The sequence below is a fragment of the Sprattus sprattus genome (assembly GCF_963457725.1).
Source record: "Sprattus sprattus genome assembly, chromosome: 9".
Taxonomy (NCBI): domain Eukaryota; kingdom Metazoa; phylum Chordata; class Actinopteri; order Clupeiformes; family Clupeidae; genus Sprattus; species Sprattus sprattus.
This window is the reverse complement of record NC_137928.1, coordinates 4,748,855-4,763,689: the sequence shown is the minus strand read 5'-3', so window position 1 is coordinate 4,763,689 and position 14,835 is coordinate 4,748,855. Positions and strand designations below refer to the sequence as shown.

Here is a 14,835-nt window from a genome sequence, read left to right as displayed (position 1 = left end):
TGACCTTCGTCAGACGCAGCTAAACCACAGACTGACCACAGAGCAGTGGCCACGGGCACACACACACTCACACTCACACACACACACACACACACACACACACACACACACACACACACACACTTGCACACACACACACTCACACACACACACACACCCACACACCCACACACACACACACCCACACACACACACACCCACACACACACACTTGCACACACACACACACCCACACTCGCGCCACCTTCCAGGGCTCAGTTCAGTTTGAGCTCTCCTGATTTTAATTGGCTCTTTTTTGAACAACTACCCACCACCGACACCCCCTTACCCTCACTTACCCACACTCTATAGCATGCTTTTTGCTCTCTCCCTCTCTCTCACACACACAGAGACTGGTGCTTACACATACACACACACACTTATACAGACTCACATACGAGTGCACACACTCTCATACATACACAGATGCACACACACACATTTGTACATGCATGCACTCTCTATATCGTTCACTTTCTCCTTTCATGTGCACACAAACACGCACACACACACACACAAATACACACTCACTCACACACACACACACACACACACAAACACGAACAAACAGTCACACACACACACACACACAAATACACACTCACTCACACACACACACACACACACACACTCTCTCACGCACACAAACACACGCACACACAGTCACACACACATACACACGTAGACACACACTCTGGTGTGGAGCGCCAAATTAGGGTGAGAAATCTGAGGAGGCTGTATACATCTTCAGATGTTCTGAAGGAGATTTTGTGTTCTATTCTTTCTTATCTTATCTTCTCTCCTCATTATCTTATCTCTTCTTTTACTTTAGCTGATTCTCCCCCTCTCTCTATCTCTCTTTATGCCCCTCTCTCTCACACACACAAGCACACACACACACCCAAACACACACACACACACACACACACTCACAAACACACATGCTATCCGTAAGTTGAAATGAACCCGATTAAGACTGGGGTAGCAGAGTGTGCTGAATGAGGCTGTATGCTATGTTCCGTTCCGCCTTTCTCACCCCCATTAACAAAATAAGCAAATTGATGAGGTGTTGAAGAAAATGCTGGGATACTCAACTCAGTTTCTCTCACACTTAACTTTATATCCTGCTTTTTCTCCTTCTCCTTCTTTTTCTTCTTCTCCTTCTTCTTCTACTTCTCCTTCTCCTTCTTTTTCTTATTCTCCTTCTTCTACTTCTCCTTCTCCTTCTTTTTCTTATTCTACTTCTCCTTCTCCTTCTCCTTCTTTTTCTTCTTCTCCTTCTTCTTCTCCTTCTCCTTCTCCTTCTTTTTCTTATTATCCTTCTCCTTCTCCTTCCTCTTCTTGTTCTCTCTCTCTCTCTCTCTCTCTCTCTCTCTCTCTCTCTCTCTCTCTCTCAGGATGATCCCTGCGTCTCATAAGCTCTTCCAGCTGAGCGACCTGGCGTCGGCGCGGGACTACGACCTGTGCGTGCTGGCGGTGTACGACGACGGCGTGACCACCCTGACGGCCACGCGCCTGGTGGGCTGCGTGGCCTTCTCCACCGAGCGCGACTACCACCAGTGCCGCTCGCTCCACGACCAGTTCCTGGGCGGCACCATGATCATCATCATCGGCGGCATCATCGTGGCCTCCGTGCTCGTCTTCATCTTCATCCTCCTGATGAAGTACAAGCTGCACAGCAACCACTACAAGCAGAAGGCCGCGCGTGTCAGCAACGTCTGCTCCCAGACCAACGGGGGCCAGGCAGCCGGGAGCGTGACCACGGGCGGAGGCGGGGGAGGAGGAGGAGGGGGCGGAGGAGGAGGAGGGGGGCCCCAGGCTGGCGTGGCCCCCGGGTCCAGTGTGGGGGCGAAGCTCCAGGGGACCCTGGCGGACAGCAGGCACGAGCCTCAGGAGGGGGGCTGCTACGGAGCGCTGAAGGGCACCACGGTGGTGGACTTGAACCCCGAGTACCGGAAGACGGTGAAGGACGACGATGCCATCTCGCAATAACACAGGTCTGTGGTGATGCCATCCCATAATAATACATGTCCTGTATGCGGTTACGTATGCAATCTCACAATAACACAAGTCTGTGGTGATGCCATCCCATAATAATACATGTATGTGGTTAAGATAAGATAAGATACGATACACTTGTTTTAATCCCGTTAGGGAAATTCAGGTGTCATAGCAGCAGGACTATGAAGTGAATAAAAGGGACAACAGGAATCGTAATCAATCATACACATAAAACATATCAAAATAAAAATAAAAACATCCCAGCTTCCTCCTTACTTATGTCATCTCACAATAACACAGGTCTATGGCTCTGAGCTGATGAGATCCCATATTTGCACAGGTCTGTGGTGATGCAATCCCATTATAACACATGTTTGTAGTGATGGCATCCAATAATAATACAGGTATTGGGGGATGCCATCCCACAACAGGTCTGTGGTGAGGCCCAATTGCACAGGTCTGTAGTTACACCATGTCACAGTAACTCAGGTCTGTGGTGATGTCATGTCGCAGTAACTCAGGTTTGTGGTGACGTCAGGTTGCAGTAACTCAGGTCTGTGGTGACGTCAGGTTGCAGTAACTCAGGTCTGTGGTGACGTCAGGTTGCAGTAACTCAGGTCTGTGGTGATGTCAGGTTGCAGTAACTCAGGTCTGTGGTGATGTCACGTCGCAGTAACTCAGGTCTGTGGTGACATCACGTTGCAGTAACTCAGGTCTGTGGTGACGTCACGTCGCAGTAACTCAGGTCTGTGGTGACATCACGTTGCAGTAACTCAGGTCTGTGTTGACGTCAGGTCGCAGTAACACAGGTCTGTGGTGACGTCAGGTCGCAGTAACTCAGGTCTGTGGTGACGTCAGGTTGCAGTAACACAGGTCTGTGGTGACGTCAGGTTGCAGTAACACAGGTCTGTGGTGACGTCAGGTTGCAGTAACACAGCTCTGTGGTGGCAGAGTGATGGCTGTTTTGTGTCGCTCAACAACCCCCCAGCACCCCCCCCACCCTCCCTTCTTTTCCCCTTCCGTTTCTCTCTCTCTCCATCCTGTCCTTGTCCTGGCCCAGGGACTCTCTCGCCTCACTAGGCACTCTGTTCGGTCCAAGGTGAGCGCTACCTGTCCATAATGGCAGGTTGCTTGGCAACCATTGTGTCAGGGTTAGCAAAGAATTCGCGAATTTCCAGAGTGAACACTGGCTCCTGTGTGGCATGTCTGTCAACTCAAAACATTTCCTTACCCTTGGACGACAAACAGAGACGAGGAGATAGAGAGAGAAAGGGAAGGGAGAGAGAGAGAGAGAGGCAGAGAGAGGGAGAGTATTTAACCCTTCACAGGCTTGCTCTGGGGGACTCTCAGTCAGACAAAGGTAAAAGATGGGGCTGAAAGAGTCAGGAGGTCAGGAGGAGATCAGGAGGTCAGGAGGAGGTCAGGAGGAGTTCAGGAGGAGGTCTGGAGGTCAGGAGATAAGGAGGAGGATCTGGCTGCATATATTTTTTTTAATTTAGTTTATAGAGGTTGGAATTTTTCACAGGTCTGACAATTTCTAGGTACACTTCTATAGTTAAGTCATATAGTAACAGTCACTTCCACTGAAAAAAACTGTCTGTTGATGTTGCTAGGTTGTAAACTTGATATGAGCCACAGTTAAATTGTCACTGAAACTGAGTATAAGGTATTTAAAAGACATAGTGGTCCATTCAGACTGTAAGTTGATCATGTTGGATGGTTTTTACTGGGGTGAAATCAGGTTTGCATCTGTTTTTAGACAGGCAGACCTTTAGTAACCTTTCATGTCTCGACGGCGTGAGACAATCTGACAGTCTGACAGGCTGAAGATCCCCTGGCTCTCTGCAAGAAGACCAAACTCAGTTCTAACACACCCTCACTGTCGTCCGTGGCTCTGCTCTGAATTCAGGTGGCACACACACACACACACACACACACACACACACACACACACGCTCCAGAAGAGGCAGCAGCAGCCCCATGGAGCCTGCAGCTGCAGAACACACACACACACACACACACACACATACACACACACACACACACACACACAGTCACCCTGGCTCACCCCACGACATCCAGGAACAAGCAATCATCATAAAATTCAGAGTGCAAATAAGAGCTAATCCAGTGAGGTCTGTCTGCCTGCCTGTCTGCCTGCCTGCCTGTCTGTCTGTCTGCCTGCCTGTCTGCCTGCCTGCCTGCCTGTCTGCCTGCCTGCCTGCCTGCCTGTCTGCCTGCCTGCCTCTCTGTCTGCCTGCCTGCCTGCCTGTCTGTCTGTCTGTCTGCCTGCCTGCCTGCCTGCCTGCCTGTCTGTCTGTCTGCCTGTCTGTCTGTCTGTCTGTCTGTCTGTCTGTCTGTCTGTCTGCAGCCACACGTCGTTATTGTACAAACCAATCAGCTCAGCCTTTTCTGCCCTCTGGGTATTTAGTCTATGTTTAACACTCCCGCTAGTGTGTCCCAGCCTCTCAGTCTCTCACCCCCTCTCAGCTCCACTAATCTCATCTCATCACCTCTCCTCTCGTATTCACTCGTCCCCTGGTATCCTCTCTTCTCTCCTCTCCTCTCTTCTTTCCTCTCCTCTCCTCTCATCTTCTCTCCTCTCGTATTCGCTCGTCCCCTGGTATCCTCTCTTCTCTCTTCTCCTCTCTTCTTTCCTCAGCTCTCCTTCTTTTTTCTCGCTCCCCTGTCCCTCTTCTCCTCTTACTTCTTCTCTTTTCCTCTCCCTCTCTTCTCCTCTCTTCTCCTCTCTTTTCCTCTGCTCCCCTATCCTCTCTTCTCCTGTCCTCACCTCCACTCTCCTCTCATCTCCTGCCTTTCATGCATGAAAGAGAAAGTGAAGTGTATTTCCTCAGGACCGCAGGGCCCCATATCTTCCCTGAGAGAGAGAGAGAAAGAGAGAGAGAGAGAGAGAGAGAGAGAGAGAGAGAGAGAGAGAAGTGAAGTGTATTTCCTCAGGCCCATATCTTCCCTGAGTCAGAGTGTCTGAGCTGAGTGTGGTGGTCAGCACTGAGATGGAAGTGTCAGCAGATAGTTGATCCTCCGGAGAATGAGAGAGAGAGAGTGAGAGAGAGAGAGAGAAAGAGCGACAAACAGTGAGAGAGAATGAGAGAGATAGAGAGAGAGAGAGAATGAAACAGAGAGAGAGACAGAGAGAGAAAGAGAGAGAGAGACAGACAGACAGAGAGCGAGAATGAGAGAGATAGAGAGAGAGAGAGAATGAAAGAGAGAGAGAGACCGAGAGCAAGAATGAGAGAGATAGAGAGAATGAAAGAGAAAGAGAGAGACCTAGAGAGAGAGTGAGAGACAGACAGACAGAACGAGAGAGATAGAGTGAGAGAGAGACAGACAGAGAGAATGAGAGAGAGAGAGAGAGAGAGATGAAGTGAGACAGACAGACAGATGGAGACTGAGTGAATAGAGCAGCCAAGAGAGTGCAGCCAGCAGTTCCTTAAGCACCTGGGGAGAGAAAATCATTGTCATGTGAAATATCCGAGACCCTGTCTAAATAGCCTTATGTGAAATGTTGGTGTGCTGTGCTGTGCTGTGGTGTGTGGTGTGGTGTGGTGTGGTATGGTGTGGTGTGGTGTGCTGTGGTGTGTGGTGTCGTGCTGTGGTGTGTGGTGTGTGGTGTGTGGTGTGTGGTGTGTGGTGTGTGGTGTGTGGTGTGTGGTGTGTGGTGTGGTGTGGTGTGGTGTGGTGTGGTGTGCTGTGCTGTGCTGTGGTGTGGTGTGTGTTGTGCTGTGGTGTGGTGTGGTGTGGTGTGGTGTGGTGTGCTGTGGTGTGTGGTGTGCTGTGGTGTGGTGTGGTGTGGTGTTGAATGGTGTGGTGTGGTGTGGTGTGGTGTGGTGTGGTGTGGTGTGGTGTGGTGTGGTGTGGTGTGGTGTGTCTTAGTGAGTTGGCGTACACTATTTCCCTTCAGGGCGAGGCTCCAGTAGCCCAGAGGTATTTCTTCTATATTTTCTGAACACATATCGAAAGACAAAAAAAGGCCATCAGCGTCCTCTTCTCCTGCATGGCTCCCAGCGGTGTTGAGGATGAAATCACCTCTGTCCCATCTCCATCCCCTTTGGGGCCATTTCCATGCGTCACGCCCAAGACAGAGTGCCCTGCGTGGGGGCGCCTCAGGGACAGCACAGCCTCTCTCATTTTCTCTCTCTCTGTCTGTCTCTCTCTCTCTCATTTTCTCTCTCTTTCTCTCTGTCTGTCTGTCTCTCTCATTCTCTCTCTTGCTGTCTGTCTGTCTGTCTTTCTTTCTCATTCTCTCTGTCAGTCTCTCTCTCTCTCTAATTCTCTCTCTCTCAGTCTGTCTGTCTCTGTCTCTCTGTCTCTGTCTCTTCCTCTGCATCTGTCTGTTTCTCTCTCTCTCTCTCTCTCTCTCTCTCTCTCTCCCTATGGTACATTTGCACACTCGCCCCCATGTGTGAACAATGACATGTTCCTTCTGTGGCACCCGAATCCCTCTCTTTATCTCTCTCTCTCTTCATCTCTCTCTCTGTCTCCCCCATTCTCCTACTTTATCTCTCATTTGTACTATCCCCCTCTCTCTGTTTCTCTCTCTCTCTCTCTCTCTCTCTCTCTCTCTCAGCTGCAGCCAATGACAGATAGCAACCCAGTTAGGCCTGCCTAGTAACAGAGGACACACAGAGAGAAGAGAGAGGCAGGGAGGGAGGGAGATGGGGAGATAGAAAGAAAAAGAGATAGAGAGGGAGAAAGGGATAGAGAGGCAGGGAGGGAGAGAGATTGGGAGATAGTAAGAAAGAGAGATAGAGAGGGAGAAAGGGATAAAGAGAGAGATGAAGAGAGAGGCAGGGAGGGAGAGAGATGGGGAGATAGAAAGAAAAAAAGATAGAGAGGGAGAAAGGGAGAGAGAGAGATGAAGAGAGAGGCAGGGAGGGAGAGAGATGGGGAGATAGAAAGAAAAAGAGATAGAGAGGGAGAAAGGGAGAGAGAGAGATGAAGAGAGAGGCAGGGAGGGAGAGAGATTGGGAGATAGTAAGAAAGAGAGATAGAGAGGGAGAAAGGAAGAGAGAGAGATGAAGAGAGAGGCAGGGAGGGAGAGATTGGAAGGGGGGATGAGAGAAAGGGGTTAAACGAGAAGAAAAGGAGAAGGGGAAGGAGGAGAGAGGCTGGAAAGGTGAGAGTTTGGAGGGGGGTAAGGAAACGAGAGGAGAGAGAGAGTAAAAGGGAGGGGCAGAGAGGATAGCTTAGGAGAAGAGACGAACAAGGAAACTGAAAGAGGGAAAACAAGATTAGGGGTGAAAAATGAGAGTTGGGGTGTGGAGGGAGATAGATAGAGAGAGAGAGATAGAGAGAGAGAGAGAGAGAGAGAGAGAGAGAGAGAAAGAAAGAGAGACATAGAGGTTTAAAACACTTGTTAATGGAACCAATAATCAATTTTATATTCCAACGGCTTTAATGATATGACAAGAGTCCTGGTGTTGTCAAAGCATGTGCAAGGCTATAGTCAACCCTTTATGTAGTGAACTGCATCCTTAAACATATAAGCATGTGCAAGACTATAGACGACCCTTTAAATGACTGCATCCTTAAACATATACGCAGAATACAGTCCAATACAGTCCTGTGCCAGGCCCTGTTTTAAAGGATACCAGACCACCCTCTACAGCTTTAAAGGATACCAGACCACCCTCTACAGCTTTAAAGGATACCAGACCACCCTCTACAGCTTTAAAGGATACCAGACCACCCTCTACAGCTTTAAAGGATACCAGACCACCCTCTACAGCTTTAAAGGATACCAGACCACCCTCTACAGCTTTAAAGGATACCAGACCACCCTCTACAGCTTTAAAGGATACCAGACCACCCTCTACAGCTTTAAAGGATACCAGACCACCCTCTACAGCTTTAAAGGATACCAGACCACCCTCTACAGCTTTAAAGGATACCAGACCACCCTCTACAGCTTCAGGAGGAGAGTGTGTGAAATGTGAACGGGAGGGAATGAGAGAGAAGACAACAGGAAGAAAACAAAATGAGTATTAAACTGAGAGATGCTAGTAGGGGCCAGGCACGGAAAAGAGGCAGGAGGGAGGGATGAGAGGGAGATGGGAGGATAGATGAGAGTGGAGAGATGGAGGTAGATATTGGGGCTGTGTGGATAGAGACAGTGGAGGATTAGGTATTTGGACAGAGAGGAGAGGAGAGGAGAGGAGAGGAGAGGAGAGGAAATTGGAGAGGGTTACTCAGATAAACCAGACAAAAGCAAGATGGGGACAGGAGGAAAGAGAGAGGGGGAATAAAGGTAGATAGAGACTCAAAGATATAGACGACAAACTCTGTTATCTGTTAACACACACACACACACACACACACACACACACACACACACACAGTATCTGAAAAGAGAGTTACACAGACTGATCTGGTGGGTGGGAGGTGATAAACTAAATGTCTCTATGTAAATACCACGCATTTATGGCACAATTTAGCTTGACAGCAAATCATTCCAAAGCGACCAAGTAAATATAAGAAGATTAGAATATTTGCTACGTACTAAACAGCATCCACACACACTCACACACACACACACACTGACTGACACACACACACACACAAACACACACACACACACACACACACACACACGCACAGACAAACTCAGACACACTCATTCCCTCTCACACACACACACACAAAGGCAAAAGCAGAGGTGTCTGGATCAGGGCGTTATTTCTATTGTTTGTGCGACTCAGGAAAGCAAGCCTCCGCAACCTCCCCCTGTCGGCCAGCTGGAGTGGACCACCGGTGACTCTGGGCCGGATCCGGGCCGCATCTGGGCCAGCCCACCAACGGTGCTCAAGCACTATTTGGGTCAGAACCGGAGGAGTCCCTCCTGACTGCGGCAGGGCTGGAGTATAGGGCTAAATATAGAGCCGGTGCTGAATGAGGCTTAGCTTGCAGGCTCCGCTGTGCTCGACAGTCACCACTCCACCAAACACGCATGCCAGTGTACGCAGTGTGTGTGTGTGTGTGTGTGTGTGTGTCTGTGCACATGTGTGTGTGTGTTAGAAAGATTGAGTGTGTGTGTGTGTGTCTGTGCACACATGTGTGTGTGTTAGAAAGATTGAGTCTGTGTGTGTGTGTGTGTGTGTGTGTGTGTGTGTGTGTGTGTGTGTGTCTGTGCACATGTGTGTGTGTGTTAGAAAGATTGAGTGTGTGTGTGTGTGTGTGTGTGTGTGTGTGTGTGTGTGTGTGTGTATGTGTGTGTGTGTGTGTGTGTGTGTGTGTATGTGTGTCTGTGCACATGTTTGTGTGTGTTAGAAAGAGTGTGTGTGTGTGTTACAAGGAGTGTGTATGTGTGTATGTGTGCATGTGTGCATGTGTGTGTGTGTGTGTGTGTGTGTGTGTGTGTGTGTGTGTGTGTGTGTGTGTGTGCATAAGCAGCTTTCGTTGTTCTTCCTTTTATATTGCTTTCATTGCAGGCTTCCACTCACCTGATTTAAATTCATAACCCCCCCATCCTCCACATCACCTTGTACCTCTCCTCCTCCCTCTCTTCCTCCCTCTCTCTCCACCTCCCTCTCCCTCTCTCTCCCTCTCTCTACCCCCCCCCCCCATGTCTGTGCTGAGCGTCAGATACAGCGTGTTAGGAATAATACCGCCATCACTGAAATGCCATTTAACGTCAGGTTCTGTCTCGGATAATGCAATCACAGTCGCCACTGTCATGTCCAGATATGAGATGGAGGTGTGGTCGCTTGTGAAAAGAGCTACTGAAGATGACATGACGATGGCGTGTGATTGAGGGAGGTGGGGGGAGAAATGACTCATGGCTGACCCCTTTTTCTCCTCCTGTTCGCGTACACATTTGTTCTGGTTTTTTTTTCGTTTCTTTTCTTTTCTCGCCCGCTGATGTCAGAAGAAGGCCTGCGAATAAGAGATTGGCCACAGGAGGTGTGACTCATGACCGTGTGTATTTATACACTCCTGATGATAATCGACTCTGGGAGGCGGGGGGGGGGGGGGGGGGGGGTACACATTGTTGCCGTAACCAGACCACGGTGAAAAGGGAAGAGATGGGGAGATGGATTCCAAGACTCATGTATGGTGTTACTTGGGTTGGTGTGTTTATTTATCTTTTCTGTTGGACACATTTTAACCTCTCTTAGGTAAAATGTCTGAAAGTGAAATTGAAATTGATTGGGTTTGTACAAATGCTATTCACATTCACATTCACATGCTACTCTACACTCCTTACCAACTCCAGCTCCCACGCTACCCCTATGGGTGTCTTCTATCACCATGTACTTATCGAAAAAGACATTAGGGTGTCAGTACTCAGTGTCGTGCACTACATAAGATGATATGGGACCAAATAAATATTTAGGAAGCATGTTAATGTGTAGAAATGAGAGTGGATCACCACTGTAGCTCTCTGATCTAGACAACCTTACAAGGACCATGATGTTTACTCACACTGAGGGCAATTTTCTATCTATCTGCCTGTCTGTCTGCCTGTCTGTCTGTCTGTCTGTCTGTCTGTCTGTCTGCCTGCCTGCCTGTCTGTCTGTCTGTCTGTCTGTCTGTCTGTCTGTCTGTCTGTCTGTCTGTCTGTCTGTCTGTCTGTCTGTCTGTCTGTCTGTCTGTCTGTCTTCTGTCTGTCATGAAAAGTTGGAGCAGACAGAAGAATAGCTCATGACTAACTGCGTCCAGGTGTGTGTCTGTCTCCCACAGACACACACACACACACACACACACACACACACACACACACTCACACTGTCTGTGTCATCTTCTTCTTCTTCTTCTTCTTGCTCCTCTAGGCATTCGTCTCTTGTCTGGAATCTAAACTCCCACTGCCTGGCTAGACACACAACGGATTCCAGTCCACCACCACGTACCAGAGCCTGGCCGGGGGATCAGACACCTGCATTCTTCTGGAGTCTTCAGCCCGCGTCCTTTATGCAACCCTAACCCAGGATCCACGGAGGAAAGTTCACACACCTCGGGCGGGACGCCGCCGCCGCCGCCGCCTGGAGGACTGCTGGGGGAAAACAAACAAAGACAAACACACAAAAAAAAATGAAGAAAAAAAAATAAAACAAACAATGACCCGGCCGCCGGACAGACAAATAGCAAAGGCGGCGGTGACATTTGTGTTTCGGTGTGAAAAAATGTCAGTCATGCCCATACTTTTTCTTTTTCTTGTAACATTTTTCAACATCACAAATGTGGGGCCATTGGTCTGAACATTTTTGCCCCTCGGCTGATGGGTAACGGACTTCTTGACAAGGAATTTCCAGGATTTTCTTCCCTTTCACACGATGGTCACATGCCAAAGGAATTACAAAATTGGGGTCGCACATACGGCGTTCCTCAAAGGACGGAGGATTGAGACATCTTAGCACCCTCTTTTTCATACTGTCACAGCAACAATACTGAACATTTCTATTTGTCCTTTTATGAACCCCCGGGGCGGGGGGGGGGGGGGGCACTTTATGATCTCTTGTTTTTTATTTTCTTAATTCTCTCTCTGTCTCTATACATCTATTCTGGGTTTCACTGTCTTTCTCTCTGTCTCTTTCCGTCTTTTGGAGATCTGAACATGGTGTACTGTACTGTACTTATAAAGAAGATGAGGGAGTCAATTCCAAAAGTTTCTGCTGCCCCCTAGTGGTGGGAGTACACAGTGCACTGGCAGTGACTTCAAAGAGACCCTGGGGGACCTCTCGGGATCTAGGGTTGAGGATTACTATGATCGATCCAGACTGGATGGCGATGAAAGGTGGCTGTGCTTGGAATAACTGACAGGAGCTTTTCACAGACCATGAATATAGACCATGTTGAAAGCTCTGCTGAGTAAGAAAAAAAAAGTGTGAGATATAAAAAAGTACTTTTTTATTTTATTTCCACTCTACTCCAGTTGACTGTGTACGTGATTGTATGTGAGGTACACCTTCTGTCATTTCTGATTTGATAACCATGTTTTTGTTGAATTATTAAATAATGATAACACATGGAGATGGAATTTTATGCTTTCATAGGTACAATATGTGGATTTATAAAGAAATAAAGTATTTTTCTTCAAGGCCTGTTGCTGAAGTGCTTGCTCTTGTTCTGTTTGTATATATATTTTTTGTTTGTTTCTTAATGAAGGGCAATCAGGAAGTTCATTGCTCTGTCAAATTCTAGAATGTTCCTGCTCCTCCACTCCTCAACCTGCCTCTATCTCTCTCTGTGCACTGCAAATTATTATTCTCTCTCTCTCTCTCTCTCCCTCTCTCTCTCTCTCTCTCTCTCTCTCTCTCCCTGTGGAACAGGAGTTCATCTTTTCTCTCTCACTTTATCTCTTTGTCTCTCTCTGTGCAGCATGAGTTTGTATTCTGTCTCTTTCACTCTCTGGGATCCAGAGACAGGGGCTTTATTGAGCTGAAGCCTTGAGTATGAGCTCGGCTCTGTCGCATGGTTGAAGTCGTATTATCATCAATGATGAGCTCGGGGGCAGAATGATGGAGCCCCCCCGGATGCTTATGACACACACACAAACACACACACACACACACACACACACTCACACAGACACCCGGCGTCTGCAAACAGATGGATGCTGACAAGTGTGTGCATAGCTCTCAGTCGCTGCTCATCTTCTGTTGGCAGGGAGCTGGCTGTGCTCACCTCTCCTCTTGATGCATGACAGGCCTCCTGTGTGTGTGTGTGTGTGTGTGTGTGTGTGTGTGTGTGTGTGTGAGAGAAATATAGTATGTGTGTGTATGAATGCGAGTCCATAAATTCGACGATGTGTGAATTGTCTGAGCCTGTGTATCCCATCAGAACTGAGACACACACACACACACACACTGGACATTTTTGTGAGCCTGGTGTGGGTGTGTTGATGGGTGTTAGTTCACCACTGCGTTTTATTGACAGAGTGATTGACTTGGGTCTGTTCCCCCCTTATCTAGGGGCGATGGGAATACAGGATTTCAGATTGAGAGGTATAATCAAGCAGCAGTGCTGTGTGTCATGTGTAGCATGCCTCCAGCTGTGTTTGTTTGTGTGTTTGTGTGTGTATGTGTGTATGTGTGTGTGTGTGTGTTTGTATGTGTGTGTGTGTGTGTGTGTGTGTGTGTGTGTGTGTGTGTGTGTGTGTGTGTGTGTTCTCCACCATCCTACAAATGTTCAGCATTGTGACGATAATTGGTCACGTGGGTGCGTGAATACTTCATCGTTGGCTGGGTTTTCTGGTGGGCCTCCATACTTAATTAAGTCCTCATTTCGATAGGAAAGCCAATCTCACACACACGCTTTTTTTCCTTTCCAGGTGTAGATTGTGTTCCTGGGATAATGAAGCACTTATGTTAAGTACGGAGCATATGCATACATATGATACTAATATAATGATAGAACGATGGTGCATATATATATATATATTTAATGCTAATATTATGATGAAGACCATATGAATAAATATAATGCTAATATTACGGGAGGACCATGTGCATAAATATAGAGGCTAATATTATGGTAGGAATATATCCATAAATATAATGCTAAGACCCTGAACATAAATATGCTGCTGTTGTCTCGCGTGCCTGGGTTTGTTCTTGCGAATGTTATGAATCATCTCTTTTTGCCTAAGGGGAGGAGACGACTCTGTTTATGGACGAAGGTGTTATTGCATTCATTTTTCGTGCAAACATTTTCTCAATTGTCAGCATAGCTTTTTCTATCCCTGGGTCGCTTGCCAAGCTCATTCTAATGAAGCTCCCGCAGGTATAGCTGGAAGCACACGGATGGAATTTACAGTTCATGTCTACATTTTTATTTGTTTTTATTCAGTAAACCCTCTTCGGTGTCAAATAATGCATTGCTATCTTTATCTTTCACCCATGTTGTAAGATGTCTTTAAAGGTGTGTTTGTGTTTGTGTGTGTGTGTGTGTGTGAGTGTGAGTGTGTGTGTGTGTGTGTGTGTGTGTGTGTGTGTCTTTAAAGGTGCAGTCAGTGATTATGGAAAAAGGTTAAGTTCAGTATTGAAGTAAACATATTTAAGTTCAACTGCCAATCAAATTACAGCCCTCCCTTCCATGTTCCTGAAGCAATGTGTTGATTGGCTGTAATTATAAAACAATTGGGTTCTATCGCGTTATTTAGCTGTTTCTGATTGGACGAGAGACGTTCCATGCAATAGATTATCCGTCAACATACCAACGGGGACTTTTCACAGCTAATAATACATCACTCTGCGATGAAATATTCTTTAGCGCATTGATGATAACCGTTAATTCAAAATTCTTATAATTTCAAACCAAGACTTTGACAATGGAACTATTTTTTGTTGCAGAGAAACAATGGCGAACTAAACATGTTTTAATCAATAACTTCGTGTTGAAATGTTAATTTGTTGACTGTAGAATTGTTTTATAAAAGCAATATAGCACGAGTGAGAGTGGGGTAGGTAAGGGATAATCCCACGTGCGTTGTTGCCTACGCCACTCGGCCTCCGGCCTCGGTGGCTACGGCCGAACACCACCCGTGGGATTATCCCTTACCTACCCCACTCCCACTTGTGCTATATTGCTTAAATATTTATGGATTGTTCCGAGCCGCAATGATTGTCTTTACAGCGTCAGGACTGTGTGTGTCAGACACTGGAGGGTTTTTGAGTACACACACGGTACAGACAGCTAGAGGACAGACAACTACCGGCCCACAAGGAGCAATTTGAGTGTATTGGAATAGTATACTATTGCCCCTTAAAAGTGTAACTCCAGCTCTAAGCACTCCCTCATTTCTGAAGACTGCTAAAGAATTGCAATTTTATCAATATT

General features: G+C 47.4%; 1 protein-coding gene across 1 annotated transcript in view; it reads left to right on the top strand.

Annotated features, from left to right (window-relative positions):
- LOC308370231 (leucine-rich repeat and fibronectin type III domain-containing protein 1-like protein) overlaps positions 1-11,463 on the top strand; it is a 30,612-nt gene extending 19,149 nt beyond the window's left edge. The window contains exons 4-5 of the mRNA XM_080844862.1: positions 1,437-2,036; positions 10,830-11,463. Coding sequence (XP_080700988.1) covers positions 1,437-2,031 — 595 coding nt within the window. The 3' untranslated portion in view covers positions 2,032-2,036; positions 10,830-11,463. The remainder of the gene's footprint in view (positions 1-1,436; positions 2,037-10,829) is intronic.
- Positions 11,464-14,835: the final 3,372 nt, after the last annotated feature.